General features: G+C 42.0%; 1 protein-coding gene across 4 annotated transcripts in view; it reads right to left on the bottom strand.

Moving 5' to 3' along the window:
• The window catches only part of LOC117422328 (DENN domain-containing protein 1A-like), a 366,743-nt gene that overhangs the window by 35,640 nt on the left and 309,232 nt on the right, over positions 1–21,871 (bottom strand). The window contains exon 20 of one of the 4 annotated variants that reach the window (XM_058987167.1): positions 1,735–1,794. The exons of the other annotated variants lie outside the window; for them this stretch is intronic. Within the exon in view, the coding sequence (XP_058843150.1) occupies positions 1,735–1,794 (60 nt within the window). The remainder of the gene's footprint in view (positions 1–1,734; positions 1,795–21,871) is intronic. 4 annotated transcript variants of the gene reach the window in all.

Here is a 21,871-nt window from a genome sequence, read left to right as displayed (position 1 = left end):
GTATTTTGTATTTGTTTTGTTTTATGATTTGTTTTATTGTATTTAAATGTATGACGGCGAGCGCTGTATGTTTTGGTATTGTTTTGTACTTTGACGGCGTAGCCGGTTTGTTTTGTTTAGCGTGGATGGGTAGCCCCATCCACAACATAATTAAAACTCGTGCAGAAGGTGGCCATCTCCCGAATTAATTAGGTGATTTAATTTGTTGCTAATCGGGAGATGGTCACCTGTTATAAAAAGCCTGCAGCTCTCTAGCTCGAGGTGGGTGTCAGAAGGAGAGAGTGTGCGAGAGGAGTGACGGAGAAACGAGAGAAAGAAAGTAAGCAATCTGCCCAGCCTGACCTGTGTTGCAGTTATTTTGTGTTCGTGATTTGTTGTTGTTTGAAACCTTTTATTTAGCTCTGTGAGCGCAAAGTTTATTTTTGTTTAAATATTTATTTTATTTTTGTTTGCTTAATAAAAACGGCGCAAGCCTTTTTGAACTGCAGTACTGCCCTGGTGTCAGTATTTTTGTTCCTGCTTCTGCCTGACGTCAGACCACTCAGCCATCCCTGTCACAGTCACTTTTTCACTTTAGGTTGACCTTTGCCAGGTCACAGCTCGAAGGGGAAATTTCAAAAAAAAAAAATAAGATTAGCGTTTCTGACCTCAGCATGCCCAAAAAACACCAGGTGGATTTTTCTTGCAAAATCTGAGACGGTCGGGCAACGGCTCTGGTTGAATTAGTATGGCATAACCCTATATCTAAAGCACACTACAATACAGACAACCAAGTATTTGTGTTGAAAATAATGACCAGGCTTACAAAGATGTGTTTTCCTGTATATCACAGCCATGCAAGTATGAACACAATTGTGAGCACCCCAGAACAGAGCAGAGCATGCTGCCAGCAGGGCAGCTGTCCAGTGCATGAGTGTGGATAGCTAAGTAGCAGAAGTACAGTCACACAAGATGCAGCAGAGACAGCAGAGCGGAAAAATATGTCCTCCCTGCCGCAAACGAGGCAACCGCTGAAGAAGAAACTGCTTCAACACCAGATAGGTTAAACCACACCATACAACACCCCACAAGTACTGGCAGGCACCATCAAAACAAAAACATTTCTGCTGAAGCCTCAATGAACACGTAAATAACCCAGAATGGTTATCTGCTTGTGTAGATTCCCCATTGTGTACTGGTACTGAAATCTGTTTGGGATATCTACAGGGATTTTCTGAACTAGGATAAGTGTGCTAGTTTGCAATTTTACCCATGGTTATTCTATGCATTTAACACATGTTTACATATTTGGCATGCTTGTATTATGCTTTGCCATGGTTACCTATGCTTTCATACACTTTGATTTGTTAACTCTTACTTTTATAAAAAGGGCTCTGAGGAGAATCAATAAAATATACTGTGCAAATGAATATAATAATTTAAGTTTTCCAGTGGGTATATCATTATTCACAGATATACGATGATAAACCCTGTTCAGCATGAGCCTGACAAAAATTGTTAGCAAATTCCATGGGAAATATACACTTACAGTTTAATAATAGACACATTTATTCACGCGCTGCTTTCATCTATCAGCATAAACGTTTGGTTTTGTTATCGGAAATGTAGCCAAATACTTAGGGACACAGCTGTAAAAAAAGCTTTCAGTATGTAGATAGTATAGCGTGGCAGGGCCGTGCAGATGAGGGGTTTTCTGTTAGTGGGAGAGCAGGAAGGGAAGTCTTCGTTACTCACGGGCCGGGTGGAGCGCTGGAGCTTTGGAGGGGGAGGCCGGGGGGGCCGCTGTTGCTCAGGCTGTATCAAAGGGTCACAGTAAAAATTCAGTCACAGTAAAAACTCAAAACATGAAAACATAAACAAAAGGGTGAAGATATGACATGTGTTTCTAATGACCAGAACAATAAAGAAAAATGATAGGGGTATGTATGATGGAAACAGGATGTATGAAAGGGGAAACTCACAAATGAGGACCAAAGGAAACAAAATGGCGGAAACATTGGTGGTGAACACAAAAACAATAATAACAAAATATATTGGATTTTATACAACATAGAAGAAACAAAAACAATGTTGAGAAGACATGTTTTATATATCAGATCTAATAATGGAAACCAAACAGAAAAGAAAGAGGATGAGGAGGATGGCTTGAGGTGATCTGATTGTTGTATTTGGGCACGGGAACATTCAAGCAGTAGAAATCATTTTGAGTTCTGTCTACTTAACCTTAAAGCACTTGTGCTCCATGTTTGTGATTTATAAAGTCACCAGAATTTCAAAAGCAAATTCCAACTTCATAGTTAATAGTAAGCAAGTTTACGTTATTATTTACAGTTGTTGTAAACCAACATCTACGATTATAAGGCTGCTCCTGTAGTTGATGCACACAAAGGTGTACAAACTGTAGCTGTACAAACCAACCAGTAAAGTCAGCACATGCAATGACGTCCAGATAGCAAGGTTTGACTTATATAAAAAAATTAAATGCATTTCAAGACCAAGAGAGTGCTGCAACTGAGCTCACGTATGAGATGAAGGGCTAGCGCTGGCTGCAGAAGGCAGTGGGATTGCTGGCACCCGTCTTAGCAGGGCGATCGTTAGTGAGTTAGCTGGAGCCAGCAGAGAAGCTGCAGCACACTGAATAATCTAACCCCGAGAGAGAGAGAGAGAGAGAGAGAGAGAGAGAGAGAGAGAGAGAGAGAGAGAGAGAGAGAGAGAGAGAGAGAGAGAGAGAGAGAGAGAGAGAGAGAGAGAGAGAGAGAGAGAGAGAGAGAGAGAGAGAGAGAGAGAGAGAGAGAGAGAGAGAGAGAGAGAGAGAGAGAGAGAGAGAGAGAGAGAGGCCATGCAGCTTCAACAGGGGACCCAGGGACTGGATCAATACATTAATCACAGTCTTTGGAAGGGCATGCACTGACTGTACACCTACAGTGTCTTTATCTTGTAGTAGCGCCTCACAAACACTAAACGCTCCACACTATCATGTTAAATGAATAAACCATGATTCCAAATTGGAGTTCAACTTCTGGCATTAAATATGAAACCCATTATTTATAAATGTTTTATTTTGTATTATCTTAAACATACTGTGGTCGATTTTCAAAAGCGACTAAGGTGTTTAGATAGGTGTAACTCAGGGGTCTAGTGTCAAACTTCACAGGCATCAAACAGCACTTAAACACTTAGACATGTGTACACGTCTGAGCGTTTTCATTGAATACATACTCGTTTAGACATGCATTTACACATTTAAAATGAGCTTCACCTGCTGCTATCTGCTCCACAACGAGCACATTGGCTTCTGTAATATGCTAAATAAAGGAATACAGAAGATGTTTATTAAGCATTTCAATTTACAGGTTTCATATTTATATAATAAAAAAAGTATATACAGTATCTACTTTTCGCATGGTCTAAATGTGGTTATTTGATTAAAGTTGATATACCTCAAACCAGGAAATACTTTTAATAACATACATATTCCAGCGAAAGATACAGGCAAGACAATAAAGGAAAATAGTAACCAGGAGTTTCTTTCTCCTGCAGCGTGATCATTCTAGATTGACAGAATGTTCAATAACTTATTGTAACAAAAGCCCATGTAAAGTCAGATCAAAGTGTGTGTGTGTGTGTGTGTGTATATGTAATAATTTAACCAGCCACTAGCCAGAACCCATATATCACATAGAATCAGAATATTAATTTGTATTAATTGTAAATGACATTCCCTTACTTGCTATACTGTTTTCTTAGCTTGTTAAGATGTTTGCAGTCATTCGGAGTGCTTCATGTTTCATTGTGCAATTGCTCAGATATTGCATTTTTTGTGTATTTGTTGCCTTTACTACAAGTTCAGAAGCTGCTATTCCATTCTAGATGCCTGCCATAGACATAGGTAATGTAGGCTAGATCAGCCAAGGTGTATGCTAGTAAGTACCAGTACAATCTAGTGCAGAGCAGTGTATCGCCAGCAAAACAAAAGGAAACTTAATCCAGTTTAGCTTATCTAGCCTATGGTACATATATCTATGGTAAGTAACTAGAATTGAAGAGCAGCTCCTGAACTCAGGTGAAAGCACCTTAACACAGACTGATAAATAAATCAATACATCAATACATGAAAAATACTGCATTTGTGTACAATCAGAGCCACACCAAATGACTGCAAACATCAGAAAAACCAAGGGGGTTAAAAAATATATAAGAAGATTGACTTTGAAGCTACTCTCTGTGTAATATTCATTTACATCTTAAAACAGATCTTTTTGTGATTAAAAACAGTAACGCTATTCTGATATGCTTTCTGAATACTATGTGCATGACTTTGGAACTACTTTACAGAAAACTACCAGGAGACCATGTAAACGTGTACTGAGTCAACACGACTCAGTGAAGTGATCAATCAGCCCATGCTTTGAATGATGTAATAAAGTCTCTTGTGGTCATGTTCATGATCCCTTCCAAACCTGTCCCTGGTAAACCCTGAATCAACACGAATTCCTGATGAAACTGTTGTTGTATAGTATGAGAAGCACTCCTGGGGTTTCAGCTTCACTCAAATGTGCAGCACCAAGAAAAAACTCCACTACGAGGGGGACTATAAAAGCACTGAGTGTACAAGCTAAACCTAAAGAGCACAATAACTCAGAACGTCAACCTGCTTACAATACAAATTCTAACCTTAAAAAGTGTCTTGTGAGCATTTTTCTTGTGAGTCATTTGGTCTTTAGTTCTGCGGAATACAATGTGAGGGTTGGCACAATATATAAGGGCAGCAATCTGTATGTTTTAATAACAAGAGGATGGGGGGAGGAGAGGTATGCATGTTAATGCTATTCTGGGATAGGCGTGGGGGGAGGTATGCATGTTAATGCTATTCTGGGATGGGGTTGGGGGAGGAGAGGTATACATGTTAATGCTATTCTGGGATGGGGTTGGGGGAGGAGAGGTATACATGTTAATGCTATTCTGGGATGGGGTGGGGGGAGGTATGCATGTTAATGCTATTCTGGGATAGGCGTGGGGGGAGGTATGCATGTTACAGCTATTCTGTGATGGGGGTATACATGTTAAAGCTAGTCTGGCATGGGGAGGGGGGGGGCCATATGAAATCTACAGTTTTATTTTTTTAAAATGTACTAGGTAACCAGATGACTATAATTTACACTTTCTAGTTATTTAATATTTTACTTGTTTAATATCCTATTGGGTGTGTTTTGTATAACTATCTTGCCGTCTCTGATATCAAATGAACATAGTAGCTTATAACTCCTATATGCTGAATGTGTCAAGTGAGCTGGTTTAAATAAATGAACGCTGTAAGAGTGCAGCTGTAATTTATGTAACTGTTACATAACTGTTACATACATTACACGCTGGACAAGGGGGTACACATTCCACTTGCACACCACTAGTAGTCACTTCTAGAGCCAGCCTCCTTCAGAAACTGTGCGATCTGTGCGAAGGAGGGGAATTCTGAAGAAAAGGCAGCAACAATGACTGAATGTTTTCAAGTGAGAGGTTACCCTGATGTTTGGGTAACTCAAGCTGTTGAGAACAACGTGTAAAAGGCTGTTTCTGTAATTTTCCTGTCAACATGTGGTTTACAAAGTAGTGCTATACAATCTGTTATAGACGAGCACTGGCATATCCCTTCCACTGACTCGAAATTGCTGCCTTATTTTCAAGATCCTCCCCTTTTCACTTATCGCAGGGCACGCAATTTAAGGGACTGGTTGGTTCATGCAGATTCCTTTAAACCTCCCTGTCCCATCCTCCCTATCAAACCTGGCTGCTCTCCTTGTCTTCAGTGTGCCTCTGTAATAATCGGATTAAAACTGATTCATTTGTACAGGGAAAAGATTTCAAGTAAGAACAAGGATTACACGTAATACTGCAAATGTGATTTATTTCTTATTGTGTCCATGTGGTATTGGTTATATAGGTAAGACTTCAAGACAACTAAAATTTGGCTAGGTGAACATAAAAGTTCCATTAGAAGAAGTGATCTTACATCAGTAAGTAGCTAGACACTTTCAAGAGTTTAAACATAATGTACATGCACTGAAATGCATTGGTATTGAGAAGGTCCAAATGGGAAGAATGGGTGGTGATATTAATCAAAACATAATGAGATGTGAGGCTTTCTGGACATACACTTAATACCACTGCACCTTTTGTTATGAATGGGGAATTGGATTGAATCCCTTTTGTGACATAGTATGATAATGATTTGAGATCCTTAGTGCATTCCATTATAGAATTTATTCTTGTTAATGTATGTGAGCTGATTATATGATGAAATAATTGATTGGTATTAGCCTATTTATTGTTGACAATGAGAAAATTGATTAATTGATAGTTCATTAAACAGAGTACAGCTGGCAGTTTAATATGAGAAATACTGAGGACGGCCATTTTATGGTCGAAACGTTCGTTTGATATTTTTTTGCTTCTTTAAACTCAAAAAAATAATAAAAATATGATAAAGTAATTGCTTCAATTTGCTTTTCTTGATGAGTGAGGACATCTAATGTGAAAGTGATCTAAGCAGAAACACAAATAATACAATTTTAAATAGGCGAGTAAATAAATATTTAGAAAATGTGGAAAGTATTGCTTTAAACTGCTTCACATCACATTGAAACACTTACTATCACATGTTTTAATGTTACCCTCTGCCTATAATCACCACATTGAAACGTCCCGCCCAGATTATAGAGTTATTAAGGGACTGGCTCCTGATACACCACGTTGGTTATTATCCCAGTCCCGTTAATATCACTCACATTTATCAGCCATCTGATTTACACCCTACTAAATATAGAAGCCTAAGATTCGAACTCTGAAATGCGAGAAAGCTGCGGTACAGTATTGAAATGTTCTGACCCAATCTAGCACACAGAACGGGTGTGTATGTGTACAGCTTTCTTACATTGTGCATTACAATGCTGTGCTATTTGCAGAATATTAGACTGTACATATTGAAAGGATAAATAAATATATTGTAATCAATGCAATACCTAGTACTAAACACATAAAAACAGACATATTAGTTGTATCTTCTGTGTTTTGTAAATTATTTTGCCAGGTACTTGCTGAACTCCCAATAAGTCAGCTCCACCAGTTGTCACAGATATTAAAAGGGTTTGAATGTTAAAAACGAAATAATATTTTAATGATTGAATCACATTTTTGTTTAGCACATTCTTTTCTGTGCTATAGTTACATGAATGTGTGTCATTCATAGAGGGTGGAACATATTCACAGCACTGCTAACCCATATTTACAGAACTGCATCCGATTTGCAGCTAATGTGTTGATGCAGCAGAAGTCATTGTTTGGGTAAGGTCAGGAGGGGAGCTGTGTCAGAACATTGTTTTAATTACCTGAGCTGTACAGATGAATGGGTGCACCAGGCCTGGCTGTACTGCTGATCACAGCTCAATAGCCACTCTGTGTGAATATGAGTAAACCACTTGAAATATGGTTTCAATAAATTACCATTTTTAAATAAAATCAAATTTCTACAAGACTGCAAAATCTTTACCAAACTAATTGGGACCAGGGGATGAAAACTTGTTTAGATAATCAAATTATAACTGTAATACTGCTAATCAAGAAACCAGGAATAATTAGAATATCGACACTATGTCTTCAAAGTATTACTGTATTGTACATAACACATTTGTAGCCTTGAATCAGGTGAAATAATGTGTTATAAAGAAACAAGAGCTTTACTTTGCAGAGAGAGAGAGAGAGAGAGAGAGAGAGAGAGAGAGAGAGAGAGACTGTGTTAAAGACTGTGAAAACTGATTAACTAATGACTTCCATTTTTAATGAATACCACAGTGATTAATTGTTAATTGTGCAATGGATTAATCTGTATACACCTTTTCATTGTTTTATTACCTGCATTTCTACCCAATTTGAAATGCCCAATTAGATTATCTCCACATAGATGCCACCCTCTTACTAATTATGACTAAAGATGACTAAAAATAATGTCTTCATTATTTGAAAAGACTAAATCAAGGCATGCCTCCCCTCTAGTCGGTGCCTTGACAAATTGCGTTAGGAAACAGACATTTGTCATTTCCACCATTTCAATTTCGTCCGTCGTACTCTCCACCGGGTTCTCCCATTTTATATGGGGCACGTTGAAATCCCCCATTAGTATGGCTTCTCCTTTTCTACACGCATTTCGAATGTCATTGTATAACAGATTATTTTGCTCAGCGTCTGAATTTGGCGGCCTATAGCATGCTCCTATTATTATGCCCTTTGAATTTTTGTCCATTATTCTGACCCATATTGATTCTGCATTGTTTTCTTTGTCCTGATTTAACACCTGGGCTTCAAGACTATTTCTTATGTATAGCGCTATCCCTCCGCCTCTTCTGTCCTTCCTGTCTTTCCTATATAGTGTGTACCCACTAATATTATATTCGTCTCCATCACTCTCAGACAACCAAGTTTCTGTAACACCTATCACATTGTAGTTACTTGTTAGTGCAGTAGCTTCAAGTTCTAACATTTTGTTTCTGAGACTTCTAGCTTTAAGATAAATACATTTAATAGTTGTCTTACCTGAGTTGTTGCCCTTGTTTTGATGTGGTCTCCCTTCTGTTTTTTTGTTTTCTCCCCCCTTCCTTTCTAGTTTAAATGCTTCTGGACTACTTTTGCTATTGTGTTTATATTTGAAAATTAGACACCTGCTCAATCATCACACTCTTATTTCTTGCCACAAAAATGTATTTATATGTGTATAATAATAATACATACTTTCTTTTTCTTAATATGAAGAACAACAATACTAAATAATATTATCAATAACACTAAATTATATACTATTACTGCTACTACTAATTATAATAATAATAATAATAATAATAATAATAATAATAATAATAATAATAATAATAATAATAATAATAATAATAATAATAATAATAACAACAACAACACCACAATAGGGTAAAGACAGACAGCTATTACTCATGACAGAGATGGCATGCATTAAGTGGATTAAATCATGAAATGACAATATAGCATGTTACCCAGTGGCTTTTCCCTATAGTCTCTCTCCCTCGCTCAGTGTCAGTCAATCCTTCAATCCACTACCAGCTAATAGGTTAACAACTGTTTTTCTTCAGCCCCAATTGAAGAACATCCCAATGCTCTGGGAATATTCAAGTCTCCAATTTGTGCCAACTACAGTCTGCTACAGTACCTGCACTGGCTGCCTGACAGGAGTGACATTTCACTTTGCCGCTGCGAGCCTGGAATATGTGTGACATTGTTATTCATGCCGGTGAGCGCTCCTGTAATGATCGTCTCATTGCAGCAACCCAGAGCCCTCAGAGAGCAAACAAGAAGCAAAGGTGCCAGAGATCCCAATGCCTTATTAAACAACACCTCCACCAGCGTCTTCCTAACAAAGAGTAACCGCGGGACAATCAGGTGCCAGAGATCCCCATGCCTTATTAAACAACACCTCCACCAGCGCCTTCCTAACAAAGAGTAACCGCTGGACAATCAGGTGCCAGAGATCCCTGAGCTTTATTAAACAACACCTCCACCAGCGCCTTCCTAACAAAGAGTAACCACTGGACAATCAGGTGCCAGAGATCCCAATGCCTTATTAAACAACACCTCCACCAGCGCCTTCCTAACAAAGAGTAACCGCTGGACAATCAGGTGCCAGAGACCCCAATGCCTTATTAAACTACACCTCCACCAGCGCCTTCCTAACAAAGAGTAACCACTGGACAATCAGGTGCCAGAGACCCCAATGCCTTATTAAACACCTCCACCAGCGCCTTCCTAACAAAGAGTAACCACTGGACAATCAGGTGCCAGAGATCCCAATGCCTTATTAAACAACACCTCCACCAGCGCCTTCCTAACAAAGAGTAACCGCTGGACAATCAGGTGCCAGAGACCCCAATGCCTTATTAAACTACACCTCCACCAGCGCCTTCCTAACAAAGAGTAACGGTGGGACAATCAGGTGCCAGAGATCCCAATGCCTTATTAAACTACACCTCCACCAGCGCCTTCCTAACAAAGAGTAACCGCGAGACAATCAGGTGCCAGAGATCCCTGAGCTTTATTAAACAACACCTCCACCAGCGCCTTCCTAACAAAGAGTAACGGTGGGACAATCAGGTGCCAGAGATCCCAATGCCTTATTAAACTACACCTCCACCAGCGCCTTCCTAACAAAGAGTAACCGCGGGACAATCAGGTGCCAGAGATCCCTGAGCTTTATTAAACAACACCTCCACCAGCGCCTTCCTAACAAAGAGTAACGGTGGGACAATCAGGTGCCAGAGATCCCAATGCCTTATTAAACTACACCTCCACCAGCGCCTTCCTAACAAAGAGTAACCGCGAGACAATCAGATGCCAGAGATCCCTGAGCTTTATTAAACAACACCTCCACCAGCGCCTTCCTAACAAAGAGTAACCACTGGACAATCAGGTGCCAGAGACCCCAATGCCTTATTAAACTACACCTCCACCAGCGCCTTCCTAACAAAGAGTAACCACTGGACAATCAGGTGCCAGAGACCCCAATGCCTTATTGAACAACACCTCCACCAGCGCCTTCCTAACAAAGAGTAACGGTGGGACAATCAGGTGCCAGAGATCCCAATGCCTTATTAAACTACACCTCCACCAGCGCCTTCCTAACAAAGAGTAACCGCGAGACAATCAGGTGCCAGAGATCCCTGAGCTTTATTAAACAACACCTCCACCAGCGCCTTCCTAACAAAGAGTAACCGCGGGACAATCAGGTGCCAGAGACCCCAATGCCTTATTAAACTACACCTCCACCAGCGCCTTCCTAACAAAGAGTAACCGCTGGACAATCAGGTGCCAGAGATCCCAATGCCTTATGAAACAACACCTCCACCAGCGTCTTCCTAACAAAGAGTAACCGCGGGACAATCAGGTGCCAGAGATCCCAATGCCTTATTAAACTACACCTCCACCAGCGCCTTCCTAACAAAGAGTAACCGCTGGAAAATCCACCAGGACAGTGTCAGCGCACACTATATCCATTAGAAAACACTATTCAACTTGACCCCCTCCCCTTAGGATAAGACATAGCTATACACAATATAAGTAAAGACAATACATACAACAGCACAGTGAACGAACAACATGGCAATGCCTTCAGAAGAGAAATGGCTCATTCATAACTACAAAAAAAAAAAACAGACTTTTAATTATTGTGGGTACAATAGACCTGTAGTGCTGTGACAGGAGTGAAAGGAGTCCCTCTTGTAATTTGCCCTCCCGACTACTGGCAGCGCTGTGCAGGAAGGACCGAGACACAGGAGAATGGCTGAGTCATGGTTGGGGCAGAAGCCACAGTGGGGGCGGCCATCTTAACTTGGGGCAGGACCTCATGGTTGAGCCCCATTATTGTAATCAGCTGTGCTGCGCTCGACGATTGGCTGAGGTGGGGCAGTGCACTGATTGTAGGGGCAGGGCTCAGCACTATTTAGGCTGTGGGGTTCTGCCATTTGGTCTCCCTATCCTGGACTGAGACAGTTGTGCTGCGTGAGCTCTGTGAGTTTTGTGCTTTTGTTTGTTTTGCGTATATTCAGACTGAGGATTCCCAGACCGGCTGCCTTCGAGTCTGGATTTTCCCTGAGATCCTGGGAAGCTGCAGGAATTACTTGTCCTGTTGTGTTGAAGAGGGAGCCCGAGCCACCTGCTTGTTGTGGATCATTGGAAAACCCTGTGGCAGTGTTTCTCTTTTGTTTGGACTATTTGTTTTTCATTTCAAGCCTCTGCTTACCATAGCTGGTAACAGAGGCAGTTTCTTGTGGGAGTTATAAATAAAAAAAACCAACCCCAACTACGTGCTTCCTGTCTCCATCACTTCTGTATCACATCACTTCCTCCCATAACCCACCACAGGTGCGCAAACTTTTTATATGACGTCCCCTTTTCTTAGCATACATTTTAGACTTGTCGCCCCATAAATGGAAGCTGCCATTTAGGCTTTGTTCACTGTAGTTTCACTGACACTTGCCACTTGAAACATAATTTCCCACACACTTTGCACACCACTGCAATAGACGATGAACAGTGAGACAATGCATACTAAAAAGACTAAATAATCACAATTATCATGCTTTTAATATTTTCTACTTTCGGATGTGTCACACCATAAATTCCAGAATTTCAAATATACTAGTTTAAACAGATCTGTTTGTTATAACTGCTCTCACCTCTCCTAATGTGATTTAAAGATAAACCCACTTCACTGTGTTTGTATGTGAAATGGGACAGATTGTTTTTGCAACCTTATAGATGAAGATAACCGTAATATAAGAAGAACAATAGTGTGTATATTTTTTGTTTGGCCACACTCTGACTGCTTGCAGCTGCCCCAGCGTAGGTCATCAAGTTTTCAAGTTAATAACATAATGATTTCAATGAGCAAGCCGACAGACACCAGTGGTTTCTTTTTAACATACTATTAAATTACCTTTCTAATCAGACTAACAAGCTACCAAGGAAACTGAAATAAATAATATCAAGAAAACTGTTAAACTAATCATTAAAGTATTAATCGGTAGAAATCGGTATAATTAATTATGTAGTAAGTCCACCCCCCATTAAGGCCACTTTTATTTGGTCCCTTGCCTGGCCTTAATAACATGATTTAATTTGTGTCTGAAATCAGATCACATGTTCTATAAGGCCTTATCGTAATTGCCAGCCCAAAAGAAAAGTTTAGCCTCAGCTATGAAGCGTATGTGACAAGGACGTGGCTACTGTATGTTGTATTGCTATCTGCAATCCTCTATTCAATAAATATCAACTACCATCAAATCTGGCAGAAATACTATACCTTCCCATAGTGCCACCATGCATTTAAAAACCACATGCAATATGAATTCTCACAGTACCTTCCATGCGCTGTACAAATTGGACAGGATAATCCTACCCCGTCTTTCCAAAACTGTGTTAAAAACCGCCTGCTCTAACCAGCAGGTACTGTAAAGTGAGCACGAGAAGCGATGGTCTTTTAGCAGTACAATGTATTATACAGTATATCCAGGCCTTTAGTTCAGAATTTCAGAATTGTAAAGCCGTAGCTTCTCACAATCACAATGCAAAACAATGTTTAAATTTATTTTAAAAATACTACTGTATAATACAGTCAGATCAAGTGACATTGCTACATGTTTAAATAAAAGCACTAGGTATGATTCAGCATGCTTTATGTTGTTGTAACCAAGGTCTAATAGCATATCAACATTACCACTGGTCTCCCTTTCATTGCGTTGCATACTGATTCGTTACTTGTTTTGGCAATGTACTGTAGTTTTTCAAATACAATGCTGTACATTACAAGTTTAAACTGCAAGGTCACTGATACAGTTGACACTTAATTACACTAAATAACTGGGACAATGCAATTGTCAGTGGTCAGCAGTAGTCAAATCCACCATTAGCACCACAAGAAGAATGTATGCAGTGAATGTGCATTTTCATCACAATACAGATATCCAAACACCTTACTGTTAGAAGATTAAATGATCTGTTGCTGATTGTGCTTTCAAGGATATCTGAACAGCAGCAACACAGGTATCTCATAAAGGTTGCATCCCAGCAACAATAAAGTTGTTTTATACATTTCTAGTTAAAAAAAAAGTTCAACAATGAATGTATTATTGATCGTCATAGCGATTGTGCGCCTCAATTCAATGTAGAACAGCCTAAAGTAGAAGACTGCCATTTTAAATGTTTTTTTAAAACGGTTAGTTTCATGGAGTAAAATAAAGAGAAAAATAAAGAAAAAAACAGATACAAAGAAATAAAGAAATGAAGACAAAGAAATGTGTGATTAAAAATCCCAGCCCACCCCCCTTTTGCCATGTCATGTCATCTCTTGAAAACGCAGTGCAGGCCAGCTCTACAGACTCGCTTACTGAGAGCTGATTAGAAATGTTCAACCAACAGCAAAGTGAGGCCCTTTCCGGCAAAAATAAATAGACTGTATGCAAATGTGTTTGTCACTTTGACAGCATGTCTCAATTAAGGCTTCTCACCACTCCGGCTAGGCTTAGCGAGCTGCCGCTGCACTCGTGAGCAGACTGCATCACTGATATGTGGGGCTCGACCCTAATCCCCATGCATGCATTTAAAAAAGAATACTGCCTTCCCTGCGCTTTGCTAGCAGAATGTTTTCAGATGTGTAAAACAAGTGACAAACGCTAAAAAAATGCTTCCTCATCTGCATAAAGAACCTTCTCCAGCACCCAAGACTGCTTTGACATTTATTTTCTTAGATTAAAAAAAAAAAAACACAGTTAAAATGTTGGTTTGCTTTGTAAGGGCAGCAGGCATAGCTATCTTACTGAAGCCTTAAAAGTTCAGTGACCCGCAAGTATGAATGTGACAAGTTAACAGAATTAATTTCATAATTTTAATATCTGAAAAATAAAAGCATCCAGAATCGTTCGGTGTTCCTGCTGTCTCCGGCTATAAAGGATGTTCTCTTTAGTTACATTCAGGTAATAAGACAGGCGAGTCTTCCAATCTGACCAGGTTCAGCTAATAAATTAATCAAGCTACAGTTTAAAATGTGGGATCCCTCATTCTTTGAAAAGGTTGTTTTACTGAGAAGCTGGACAGGGGGCTGCATGTATTTGTTAACAGGGTGAAGCGCACATTGCATTCAAGTACGCTGACAGGATGGGCACTTCTTCAGACAGTAAACAGCCCAGGCTGACAATCAAAGTCTATTGTCTGAATCTGGCTGTGTCTCCACAATGTGGTGCTAAACTCCAAGTACTCTTCTCCTTTTCAATTGGATTAGATTACCAGGATTCTGGGGTGTTCAGAACAACAAGAGCCCTTCTAGTCCAGAAATTTGTGACAACCACTCCATACATTACTTTATTGAGCCAACTTGTGAATTGTGCATATCTGGTTAAGAATAAATACATAGTTTACTTAAATACACATAGCTGTAGCTTGTCTCCACTTCCAGAAATACATAATTATTTAATTGGGTTTTGTATGTGTTTTTTTTTTACTAAAATGCGCACGAGAAACCTGCACACATTGCAAACGACAGGTCAATTAGGTCCTGATTTATGACCTTGTGAAAATGTGGGTCAACCGGCACATTGCAGTCGAGGTCAGTGCTCTGTGAGAACAGCCCTTATTAATTTGTAGTATTTTGTATTTTTAAAGCGCTTGTTGAAATGTGCTGTCAACACTATGACCTGAAGACCTATCCACAGAGAGGGAGCAGCTCATACAGTCAGTGTTTCCCACTCTGCCCTGTCATTGTGCCTCCAGCCTCTCTGAGGGGTGAGGGAGCAGCTCATACAGTCAGTGTTTCCCACTCTGCCCTGTCATTGTGCCAGCAGCCTCTCTGAGGGGTGAGGGAGCAGCTCAGACAGTCAGTGTTTCCCACTCTGCCCTGTCATTGTGCCAGCAGCCTCTCTGAGGGGTGAGGGAGCAGCTCATACAGTCAGTGTTTCCCACTCTGCCCTGTCATTGTGCCTCCCAGCCTCTCTGAGGGGTGATGGAGCAGCTCAGACAGTCAGTGTTTCCCACTCTGCCCTGTCATTGTGCCAGCAGCCTCTCTGAGGGGTGAGGGAGCAGCTCATACAGTCAGTGTTTCCCACTCTGCCCTGTCATTGTGCCAGCAGCCTCTCTGAGGGGTGAGGGAGCAGCTCAGACAGTCAGTGTTTCCCACTCTGCCCTGTCATTGTGCCTCCAGCCTCTCTGAGGGGTGAGGGAGCAGCTCAGACAGTCAAGTGTTTCCCACTCTGCCCTGTCATTGTGCCTCTAGCCTCTCTGAGGGGTGAGGGAGCAGCTCATACAGTCAGTGTTTCCCACTCTGCCCTGTCATTGTGCCAGCAGCCTCTCTGAGGGGTGAGGGAGCAGCTCATACAGTCAGTGTTTCCCACTCTGCCCTGTCATTGTGCCAGCAGCCTCTCTGAGGGGTGAGGGAGCAGCTCAGACAGTCAGTGTTTCCCACTCTGCCCTGTCATTGTGCCTCCAGCCTCTCTGAGGGGTGAGGGAGCAGCTCATACAGTCAGTGTTTCCCACTCTGCCCTGTCATTGTGCCAGCAGCCTCTCTGAGGGGTGAGGGAGCAGCTCAGACAGTCAGTGTTTCCCACTCTGCCCTGTCATTGTGCCAGCAGCCTCTCTGAGGGGTGAGGGAGCAGCTCAGACAGTCAGTGTTTCCCACTCTGCCCTGTCATTGTGCCTCCAGCCTGTCCAGGCACGCAGACACCTCTCTGAGGGTTGAGGAAGCAGTTCAGTCTACACACTCAACCAATTCTTGGCCTTTACCGTATTATGAAACATGTCTGTGACCCTTTGATCGTCTGATTGATTCATTCTACAAATATACTAACAAAAAATGGCTGAGTGGCTTTGAAGAGAAGGGGAGTGCGGGGCAGACATATTGTTAATTAATGAATTAACAGTTAGTGCTACGAATCCACAGAAAACGGGATTCCTTAACGAAACCACAGTGAGTCAGATCAATTCAACAGAAAAGCAAATACCATTTTATTACGCAACCAATCATTTCAACAATTAGTACTACACATTTCAAATGTAACACGTGAAAGGGCTTGCAGTTTCAATTTAGCATTTCATACTGTTTGCTAAAAGTAGGGTGGATAAAGCACGCTCCACAACATGGGTTTAAACAGGACGATACCTGTATTGTATTTGTTCCACAGTGTCAATTTTCCAGTGGGAACACGGCTTCATTTAACAAATCACAGATTTAATATACTTTGTTTTAACGTACACCGCATTCGGGTCTGTACACAGTTCCTTACCTTCACACAGACAGCTATTGTCTTTGAAACCGGTCCTTTTATACCTACCTGGCTTGTTAAACAATTTGAGGGAACCAGGGTTATGATAATAACCTAACGTTCCCTTTCAAGTACGAAATGTAACCATTACTGAATGGGTGAATATACCCAAGCCGTCGCAAGGGCAAGATTGCAGAATGACTGGAATGATACAAGGCTAAACTGAGAGACTGCCCTGTGCGTTACCATTCGGAACCCCAGTAACAAGTAGCTAGGGTAAAAAAAAGGGTGGATTTCACCTCTATGCCTGTGTTGTATGAGGTTGACTGGGAAGCCACCCTAAACACTCTAGTTCCAAAACTAGGATTTTGAGGAATCACAACATTCAGTCTGTAGAACCTAGTAAGGGTTTAGGGAGTAGCCCACACTACTGCATTGCATAGTTCCTTGGCCTCTGGTGGAATGGACAATAAGCTTTTCTGGAGGGGGCAAGTTGGCCAGCTCATAGGCAGTCCTGACCGTGTCTGCTACCCACTTGGACAGCCGCTGCATAGACTGGGCTTGACCACGAGACTTTGCCCTATCGCAGACAAAAAATTGTTTAGACTGCCTCCAACTTTTTGCCCTGTCAACATAATAAGCCTGGACAGTGCGTATCGAGCGGTTGTTCCCTGTCAGACTGGAAAGGTGGATGGAAAGCCTCTAATTCCACAGACTGGTTGACATGGAAAGCTGAGATAGTCTTCTGCAAGAAGGCAGGATTGGCCTCTGTAAAAAAAAATAAGCAGGCTTTCATGTTAGAGAATGCCTGCATCTCTCTCCCCCGCTTTGCAGAGGTGATAGCAAGCAAGAAAGCCGCTTTAAAAGATAGCAATTTCAGCTATCCACAGGGGTTCAAATGGAGGCTTCATGAGTCCAGCGATGGACAATGTCATTCATAGGCGGATGAAGCCGCAGTCCGTTTCAAAAATGGCCCCTCCAGGAAGTGAGCTCCTGGGGAGACAGAGTCAATCGACATGGCAAGATGAAATAGCTGCCAGATAGGCCTTTGACGTGGAGGGGGATTTCACTTAGTCAAAAAGGTCCTGCAGAAATCGCAGTATAACTACCATGGGACAAGTCGTGGAGTCAAACCCACGAGGTAGGTACAACATCTGGATGACGCCACACTTGTAGCCATACTGGGAGTGACAATAAATGTGTTAGAAGTCCCAGGTGACTCAAATGCAGCCGTTCAGAGGCCAGACCCAGAGCTGCAGGCTCGATGGGTCGGGATGCCATACGGTAACCCGCACCTGGCTGAGCAGATGACGGTGCATCAGCAGTCTTCACAGCTGGCCTATCAGGAGCTGCATGAGGGTTGAAACCCACTGGTTGATGTAGGCCACAACTGTCGTGTTGTCTGTGCGGACAAGCACATGTTTCCCTTGAACCTCCTGCAAAAAATTCTGCAAGGCCTGATAAACTGCCTGCACCGTTAAAACACTGATATGGAGACCCTTCCATGGGGGGTTCCACACACCTTGCACGTCTTGGCCATTCCACACAGCACCCCAGCCCAGTCTGGACATGTCCGTGGCGACGACCTCCCTTCTGGTGACACTGCCAGTGCTATGCCGAGGTGTAGATGGGCCGGGTGTTTCCGCCAAGAGAGTGCCCTTAGACAGAGGTGGGACACTGTCAATAGGCGGTTGCGGTTAAACGTGGCCTGAAAAACCCTGCCGTTGAACCAGGCCTGCAGAAGGCGTATATGCAGGAGACCCAATGGAAGGGTCTGGAAAGCTGCTGCCATCAGGCCCAGAAGTTTCTGGAACGTCACTACTGTTAGTGCTCTGTTGAGCTGAAAGAGCGCCATTCTCTGCACTCTGCTGTCTGACAGAGTGTCGAGCATGGAACCAAAGTCCAAGCATACTCCCAGATAGAAAACTGTTTTAGAAGGTGTCAGCTGACTCTTCGCACAATTCACCTTAAGGCCCAACCGTTGGAAGTGGCTGGTGACAAGTTCCACGTGGGCCCCTACCTGTGCTGGAGACTCAGATTAGCCAGTCGTCCAGATAGTTGAGTACTCTGATGGCCAAAATAACTTCCATGCACTTCGAAAATGCACGTGGAGCTAAGGAGAGGCCAAATGGCAGGACACAGAACTCGTACACGGGGTTCCTTGGAAGGCGAACTACAGGGACTTCCTCTGCTCTGGTTTTATGGGGATGTGGAAATAGGCGTCTTCGAGGTCCTGCACAGGTTCAGTGACTTCGGTACTGTTTCTGTACCAGTTCGGTGTCTGCGGCATGGGGTCAGTACTGGTCAGTTCTGCACTGGTTCAGTGACTTTGGTACCAGTTTGATGGTTTTGGCACTGGGTCAGAACCGGGTCAGTATCAGTATGGTACCGGGTCAGTTCGGTGTACTTAACACTGAGTTGGTACCAGTTCGACACCGGCCGGCCTTAACCCTTTGCGGTCCTATGTCGGACCTGGTCCGACATTGCAATTATTCCTATGATGATGTTGGACTATTCCTGTCCAACATCATCAAAAAGATGCAAAAAACTGGTTTTTAGTCGTTTTTTCTACAGAAAAAGCCGAGAAAACCATTCAATGGCCGAGTGGGAGCGACAGGAGCCGAGACAAGCCGAAAAAAAAAAAAAAATTAATAAAAAGGACGTATCTCAGATAGGGGAGGTCATAAGGAAACAAGCTGGATGGTACTGCATCAGCGCTCAGAGAATATCACGGACATTTACAGAGCTTTTTTGAGATGTTATAGTAATAAAATAATGACTTGGATCGCATTATTGAGGCGTTTGGTGATAAAACGAGTGAGCAGGAGATGATTGATCGGTATGTACGACTATTATTATTATTATTATTATTATTATTTATTTCTTAGCATATGTGAAAGCTATAGCGAACGAAAGGGTGGGGCGGGGCTGGAGATGCCTAGTGAGTGCTTTGTTGATATGCAGGGCCTTTTAAACCCGTTTGACTGTGGAAAAAAAATACTTTTAAACAGCGCGTCTAAAATTAACTGTGCATGTGAAAATAAATTGGACCTGACACGCCTGAGACGCGCTGAATAAATGGACCGCTAAGGGTTAAAGGGTGAGAAAGGTTCAAAGATACCCAAAATGAATTAATTACACATTCAGTGTTAAATGTGTTCCCGGGTCGGGATCAGACGCGGCTTGGTTTGGCACCGGGTACTGGTGCGGTAACCTTGGTCCCAGTTTAGTACTGGTTCGGGATCGGGAGTGGGTCCGTGATCTCGGTACTGGTTCTGTACAGGTATACCAGATTGCAGTTACCGCGGGTGGCAACGTACAATACCTGTAAAACTTACTGGCAAAACCACTCAGTCAGTACCAACACGAGACTGAGGGAAGCCTGCTTATTAGAATGAACTAACAGCCTTCGCAATGGTGATGCTAAAATAGCTGTCACTAAAACGGCTTCGAGATACTATGGTTTTGATGCAAACTAACAACAGTGCTGAAGTGAGTATCTCGGTCCTGCACAATGCTGCTGCTGAAGCAAGCAGCTGCTCTTACTGCACGCGTGCAAGCGCCACGTTACAGACAGGCCTGCGCGGGATTATCTGAAAGACAGAAACAACACAATGACAAAAGATTTTCTCAACAAAAAAAGTAATTTAACAATTACATAAATAATATAAAACGTCTTGTATGGTGCTAATTAGCAGAAACAAGAAATAAAATAAGCTCCAGTCGGAGCTATGTAGCCTGGGGGGAGAGCACAAAGTCAGCCGACTTATGTTGCTGGGTCCCTGGGAAGGAGCGACTCGAGCCGCTGGTTTCACGCGGGGCACAAGGTCGCAGAGGGACGTAACTAGCAACAGACTGTAGTGCAAAAACACACGTAAATAGAAGAACTATTAAATACAGCATACAAACTGTAAAAACACAAAATGCTAAATATATACAGATATAATCAACAATGTACTTACCTGAACAAGGCTCTCTGATCATGTCAGTCTTGAAAGGAAAAATGGTGCTGAGATCTCAAAAAGCAGCTTTGGTACAAAGTTTTCAGTTCAGGGGTCTTTAGGCGGTAAATACCCATTTGGTAATGTTTACACTTCATACTTGAAAGGGATCTACCAATAGCTCCTGCTGCTAATGGTGTAATAACTGTGCAATTACACTGGGGTGGCTTGTGCCACGGTGATACATGAGGTAACAAGATGTGGATCACAAAGTAATTTCCATAGAAGAGCAGTAAAACCACTGGTAGTGCCCAAGTTTTTACAATGTAACTGTCTGGTTATGTAGTGTTCAATGTTCAAGAAATGATATTTCTCAGTTTGTGACAGTAGACCTGCAGAGGGCTTTTATCTGAATGGAAGATGTAACCCTGCCAGATGCCTGCAGAGCGTGGACGGCTGCTCTTCTGCACACACCACACACTACGGCCGGGGATCACCGCGCTTTCTAAGTCAAGCAAACCCCATTTACAAATACTGTACTTTTCAGCAGATTTCCTGCGCTTTCCTTTCACTGAAGTACCCACTTCATGACGACATCCTCCTTTGCTGCGGGGCTACAGCGTTTCCCTCCTCTCACCACAAAACCATCCTTAAATATTTCTCTGCACTGTACACTACACAACTGTGCGCGGGCCGCTACCAACTGACAATCCCACTTAGTTTGTGGAATACAGAAATGTGAGAAACAGGCCAAAAGTATACTAAAATGTTACATAAACTCTGTAGAAATATTTAAATAATTAATGCAAGCAAACAATAATAATATCATATCACTTATATTTATTCTGATAAAACTGTAATTCCATTTCCAAAACTGTTTTTTGTTATGGATTATTTTCTGACAGAGGAGATAAACGTACTGTACACATAATGAAGCAGGTACTTCAGAAGAACGTAAGCTAATAGTATTTTTGACATGTATTGCAGCATTTTAAAAGTTGTTTCTTTGGCCATTTATAATTATGTGATGTGTGTTGTGTATGCGTGGCTGCTTCTGCGGGTGGTGTTTTTTTCGGGTAGTGTTTTGGAATGTACTAGTCTGTGCAGCTTTTA

This window comes from Acipenser ruthenus, chromosome 15 (genome assembly GCF_902713425.1).
Source record: "Acipenser ruthenus chromosome 15, fAciRut3.2 maternal haplotype, whole genome shotgun sequence".
Classification (NCBI taxonomy): domain Eukaryota; kingdom Metazoa; phylum Chordata; class Actinopteri; order Acipenseriformes; family Acipenseridae; genus Acipenser; species Acipenser ruthenus.
This window is presented reverse-complemented; position numbering and strand designations above follow the sequence as displayed.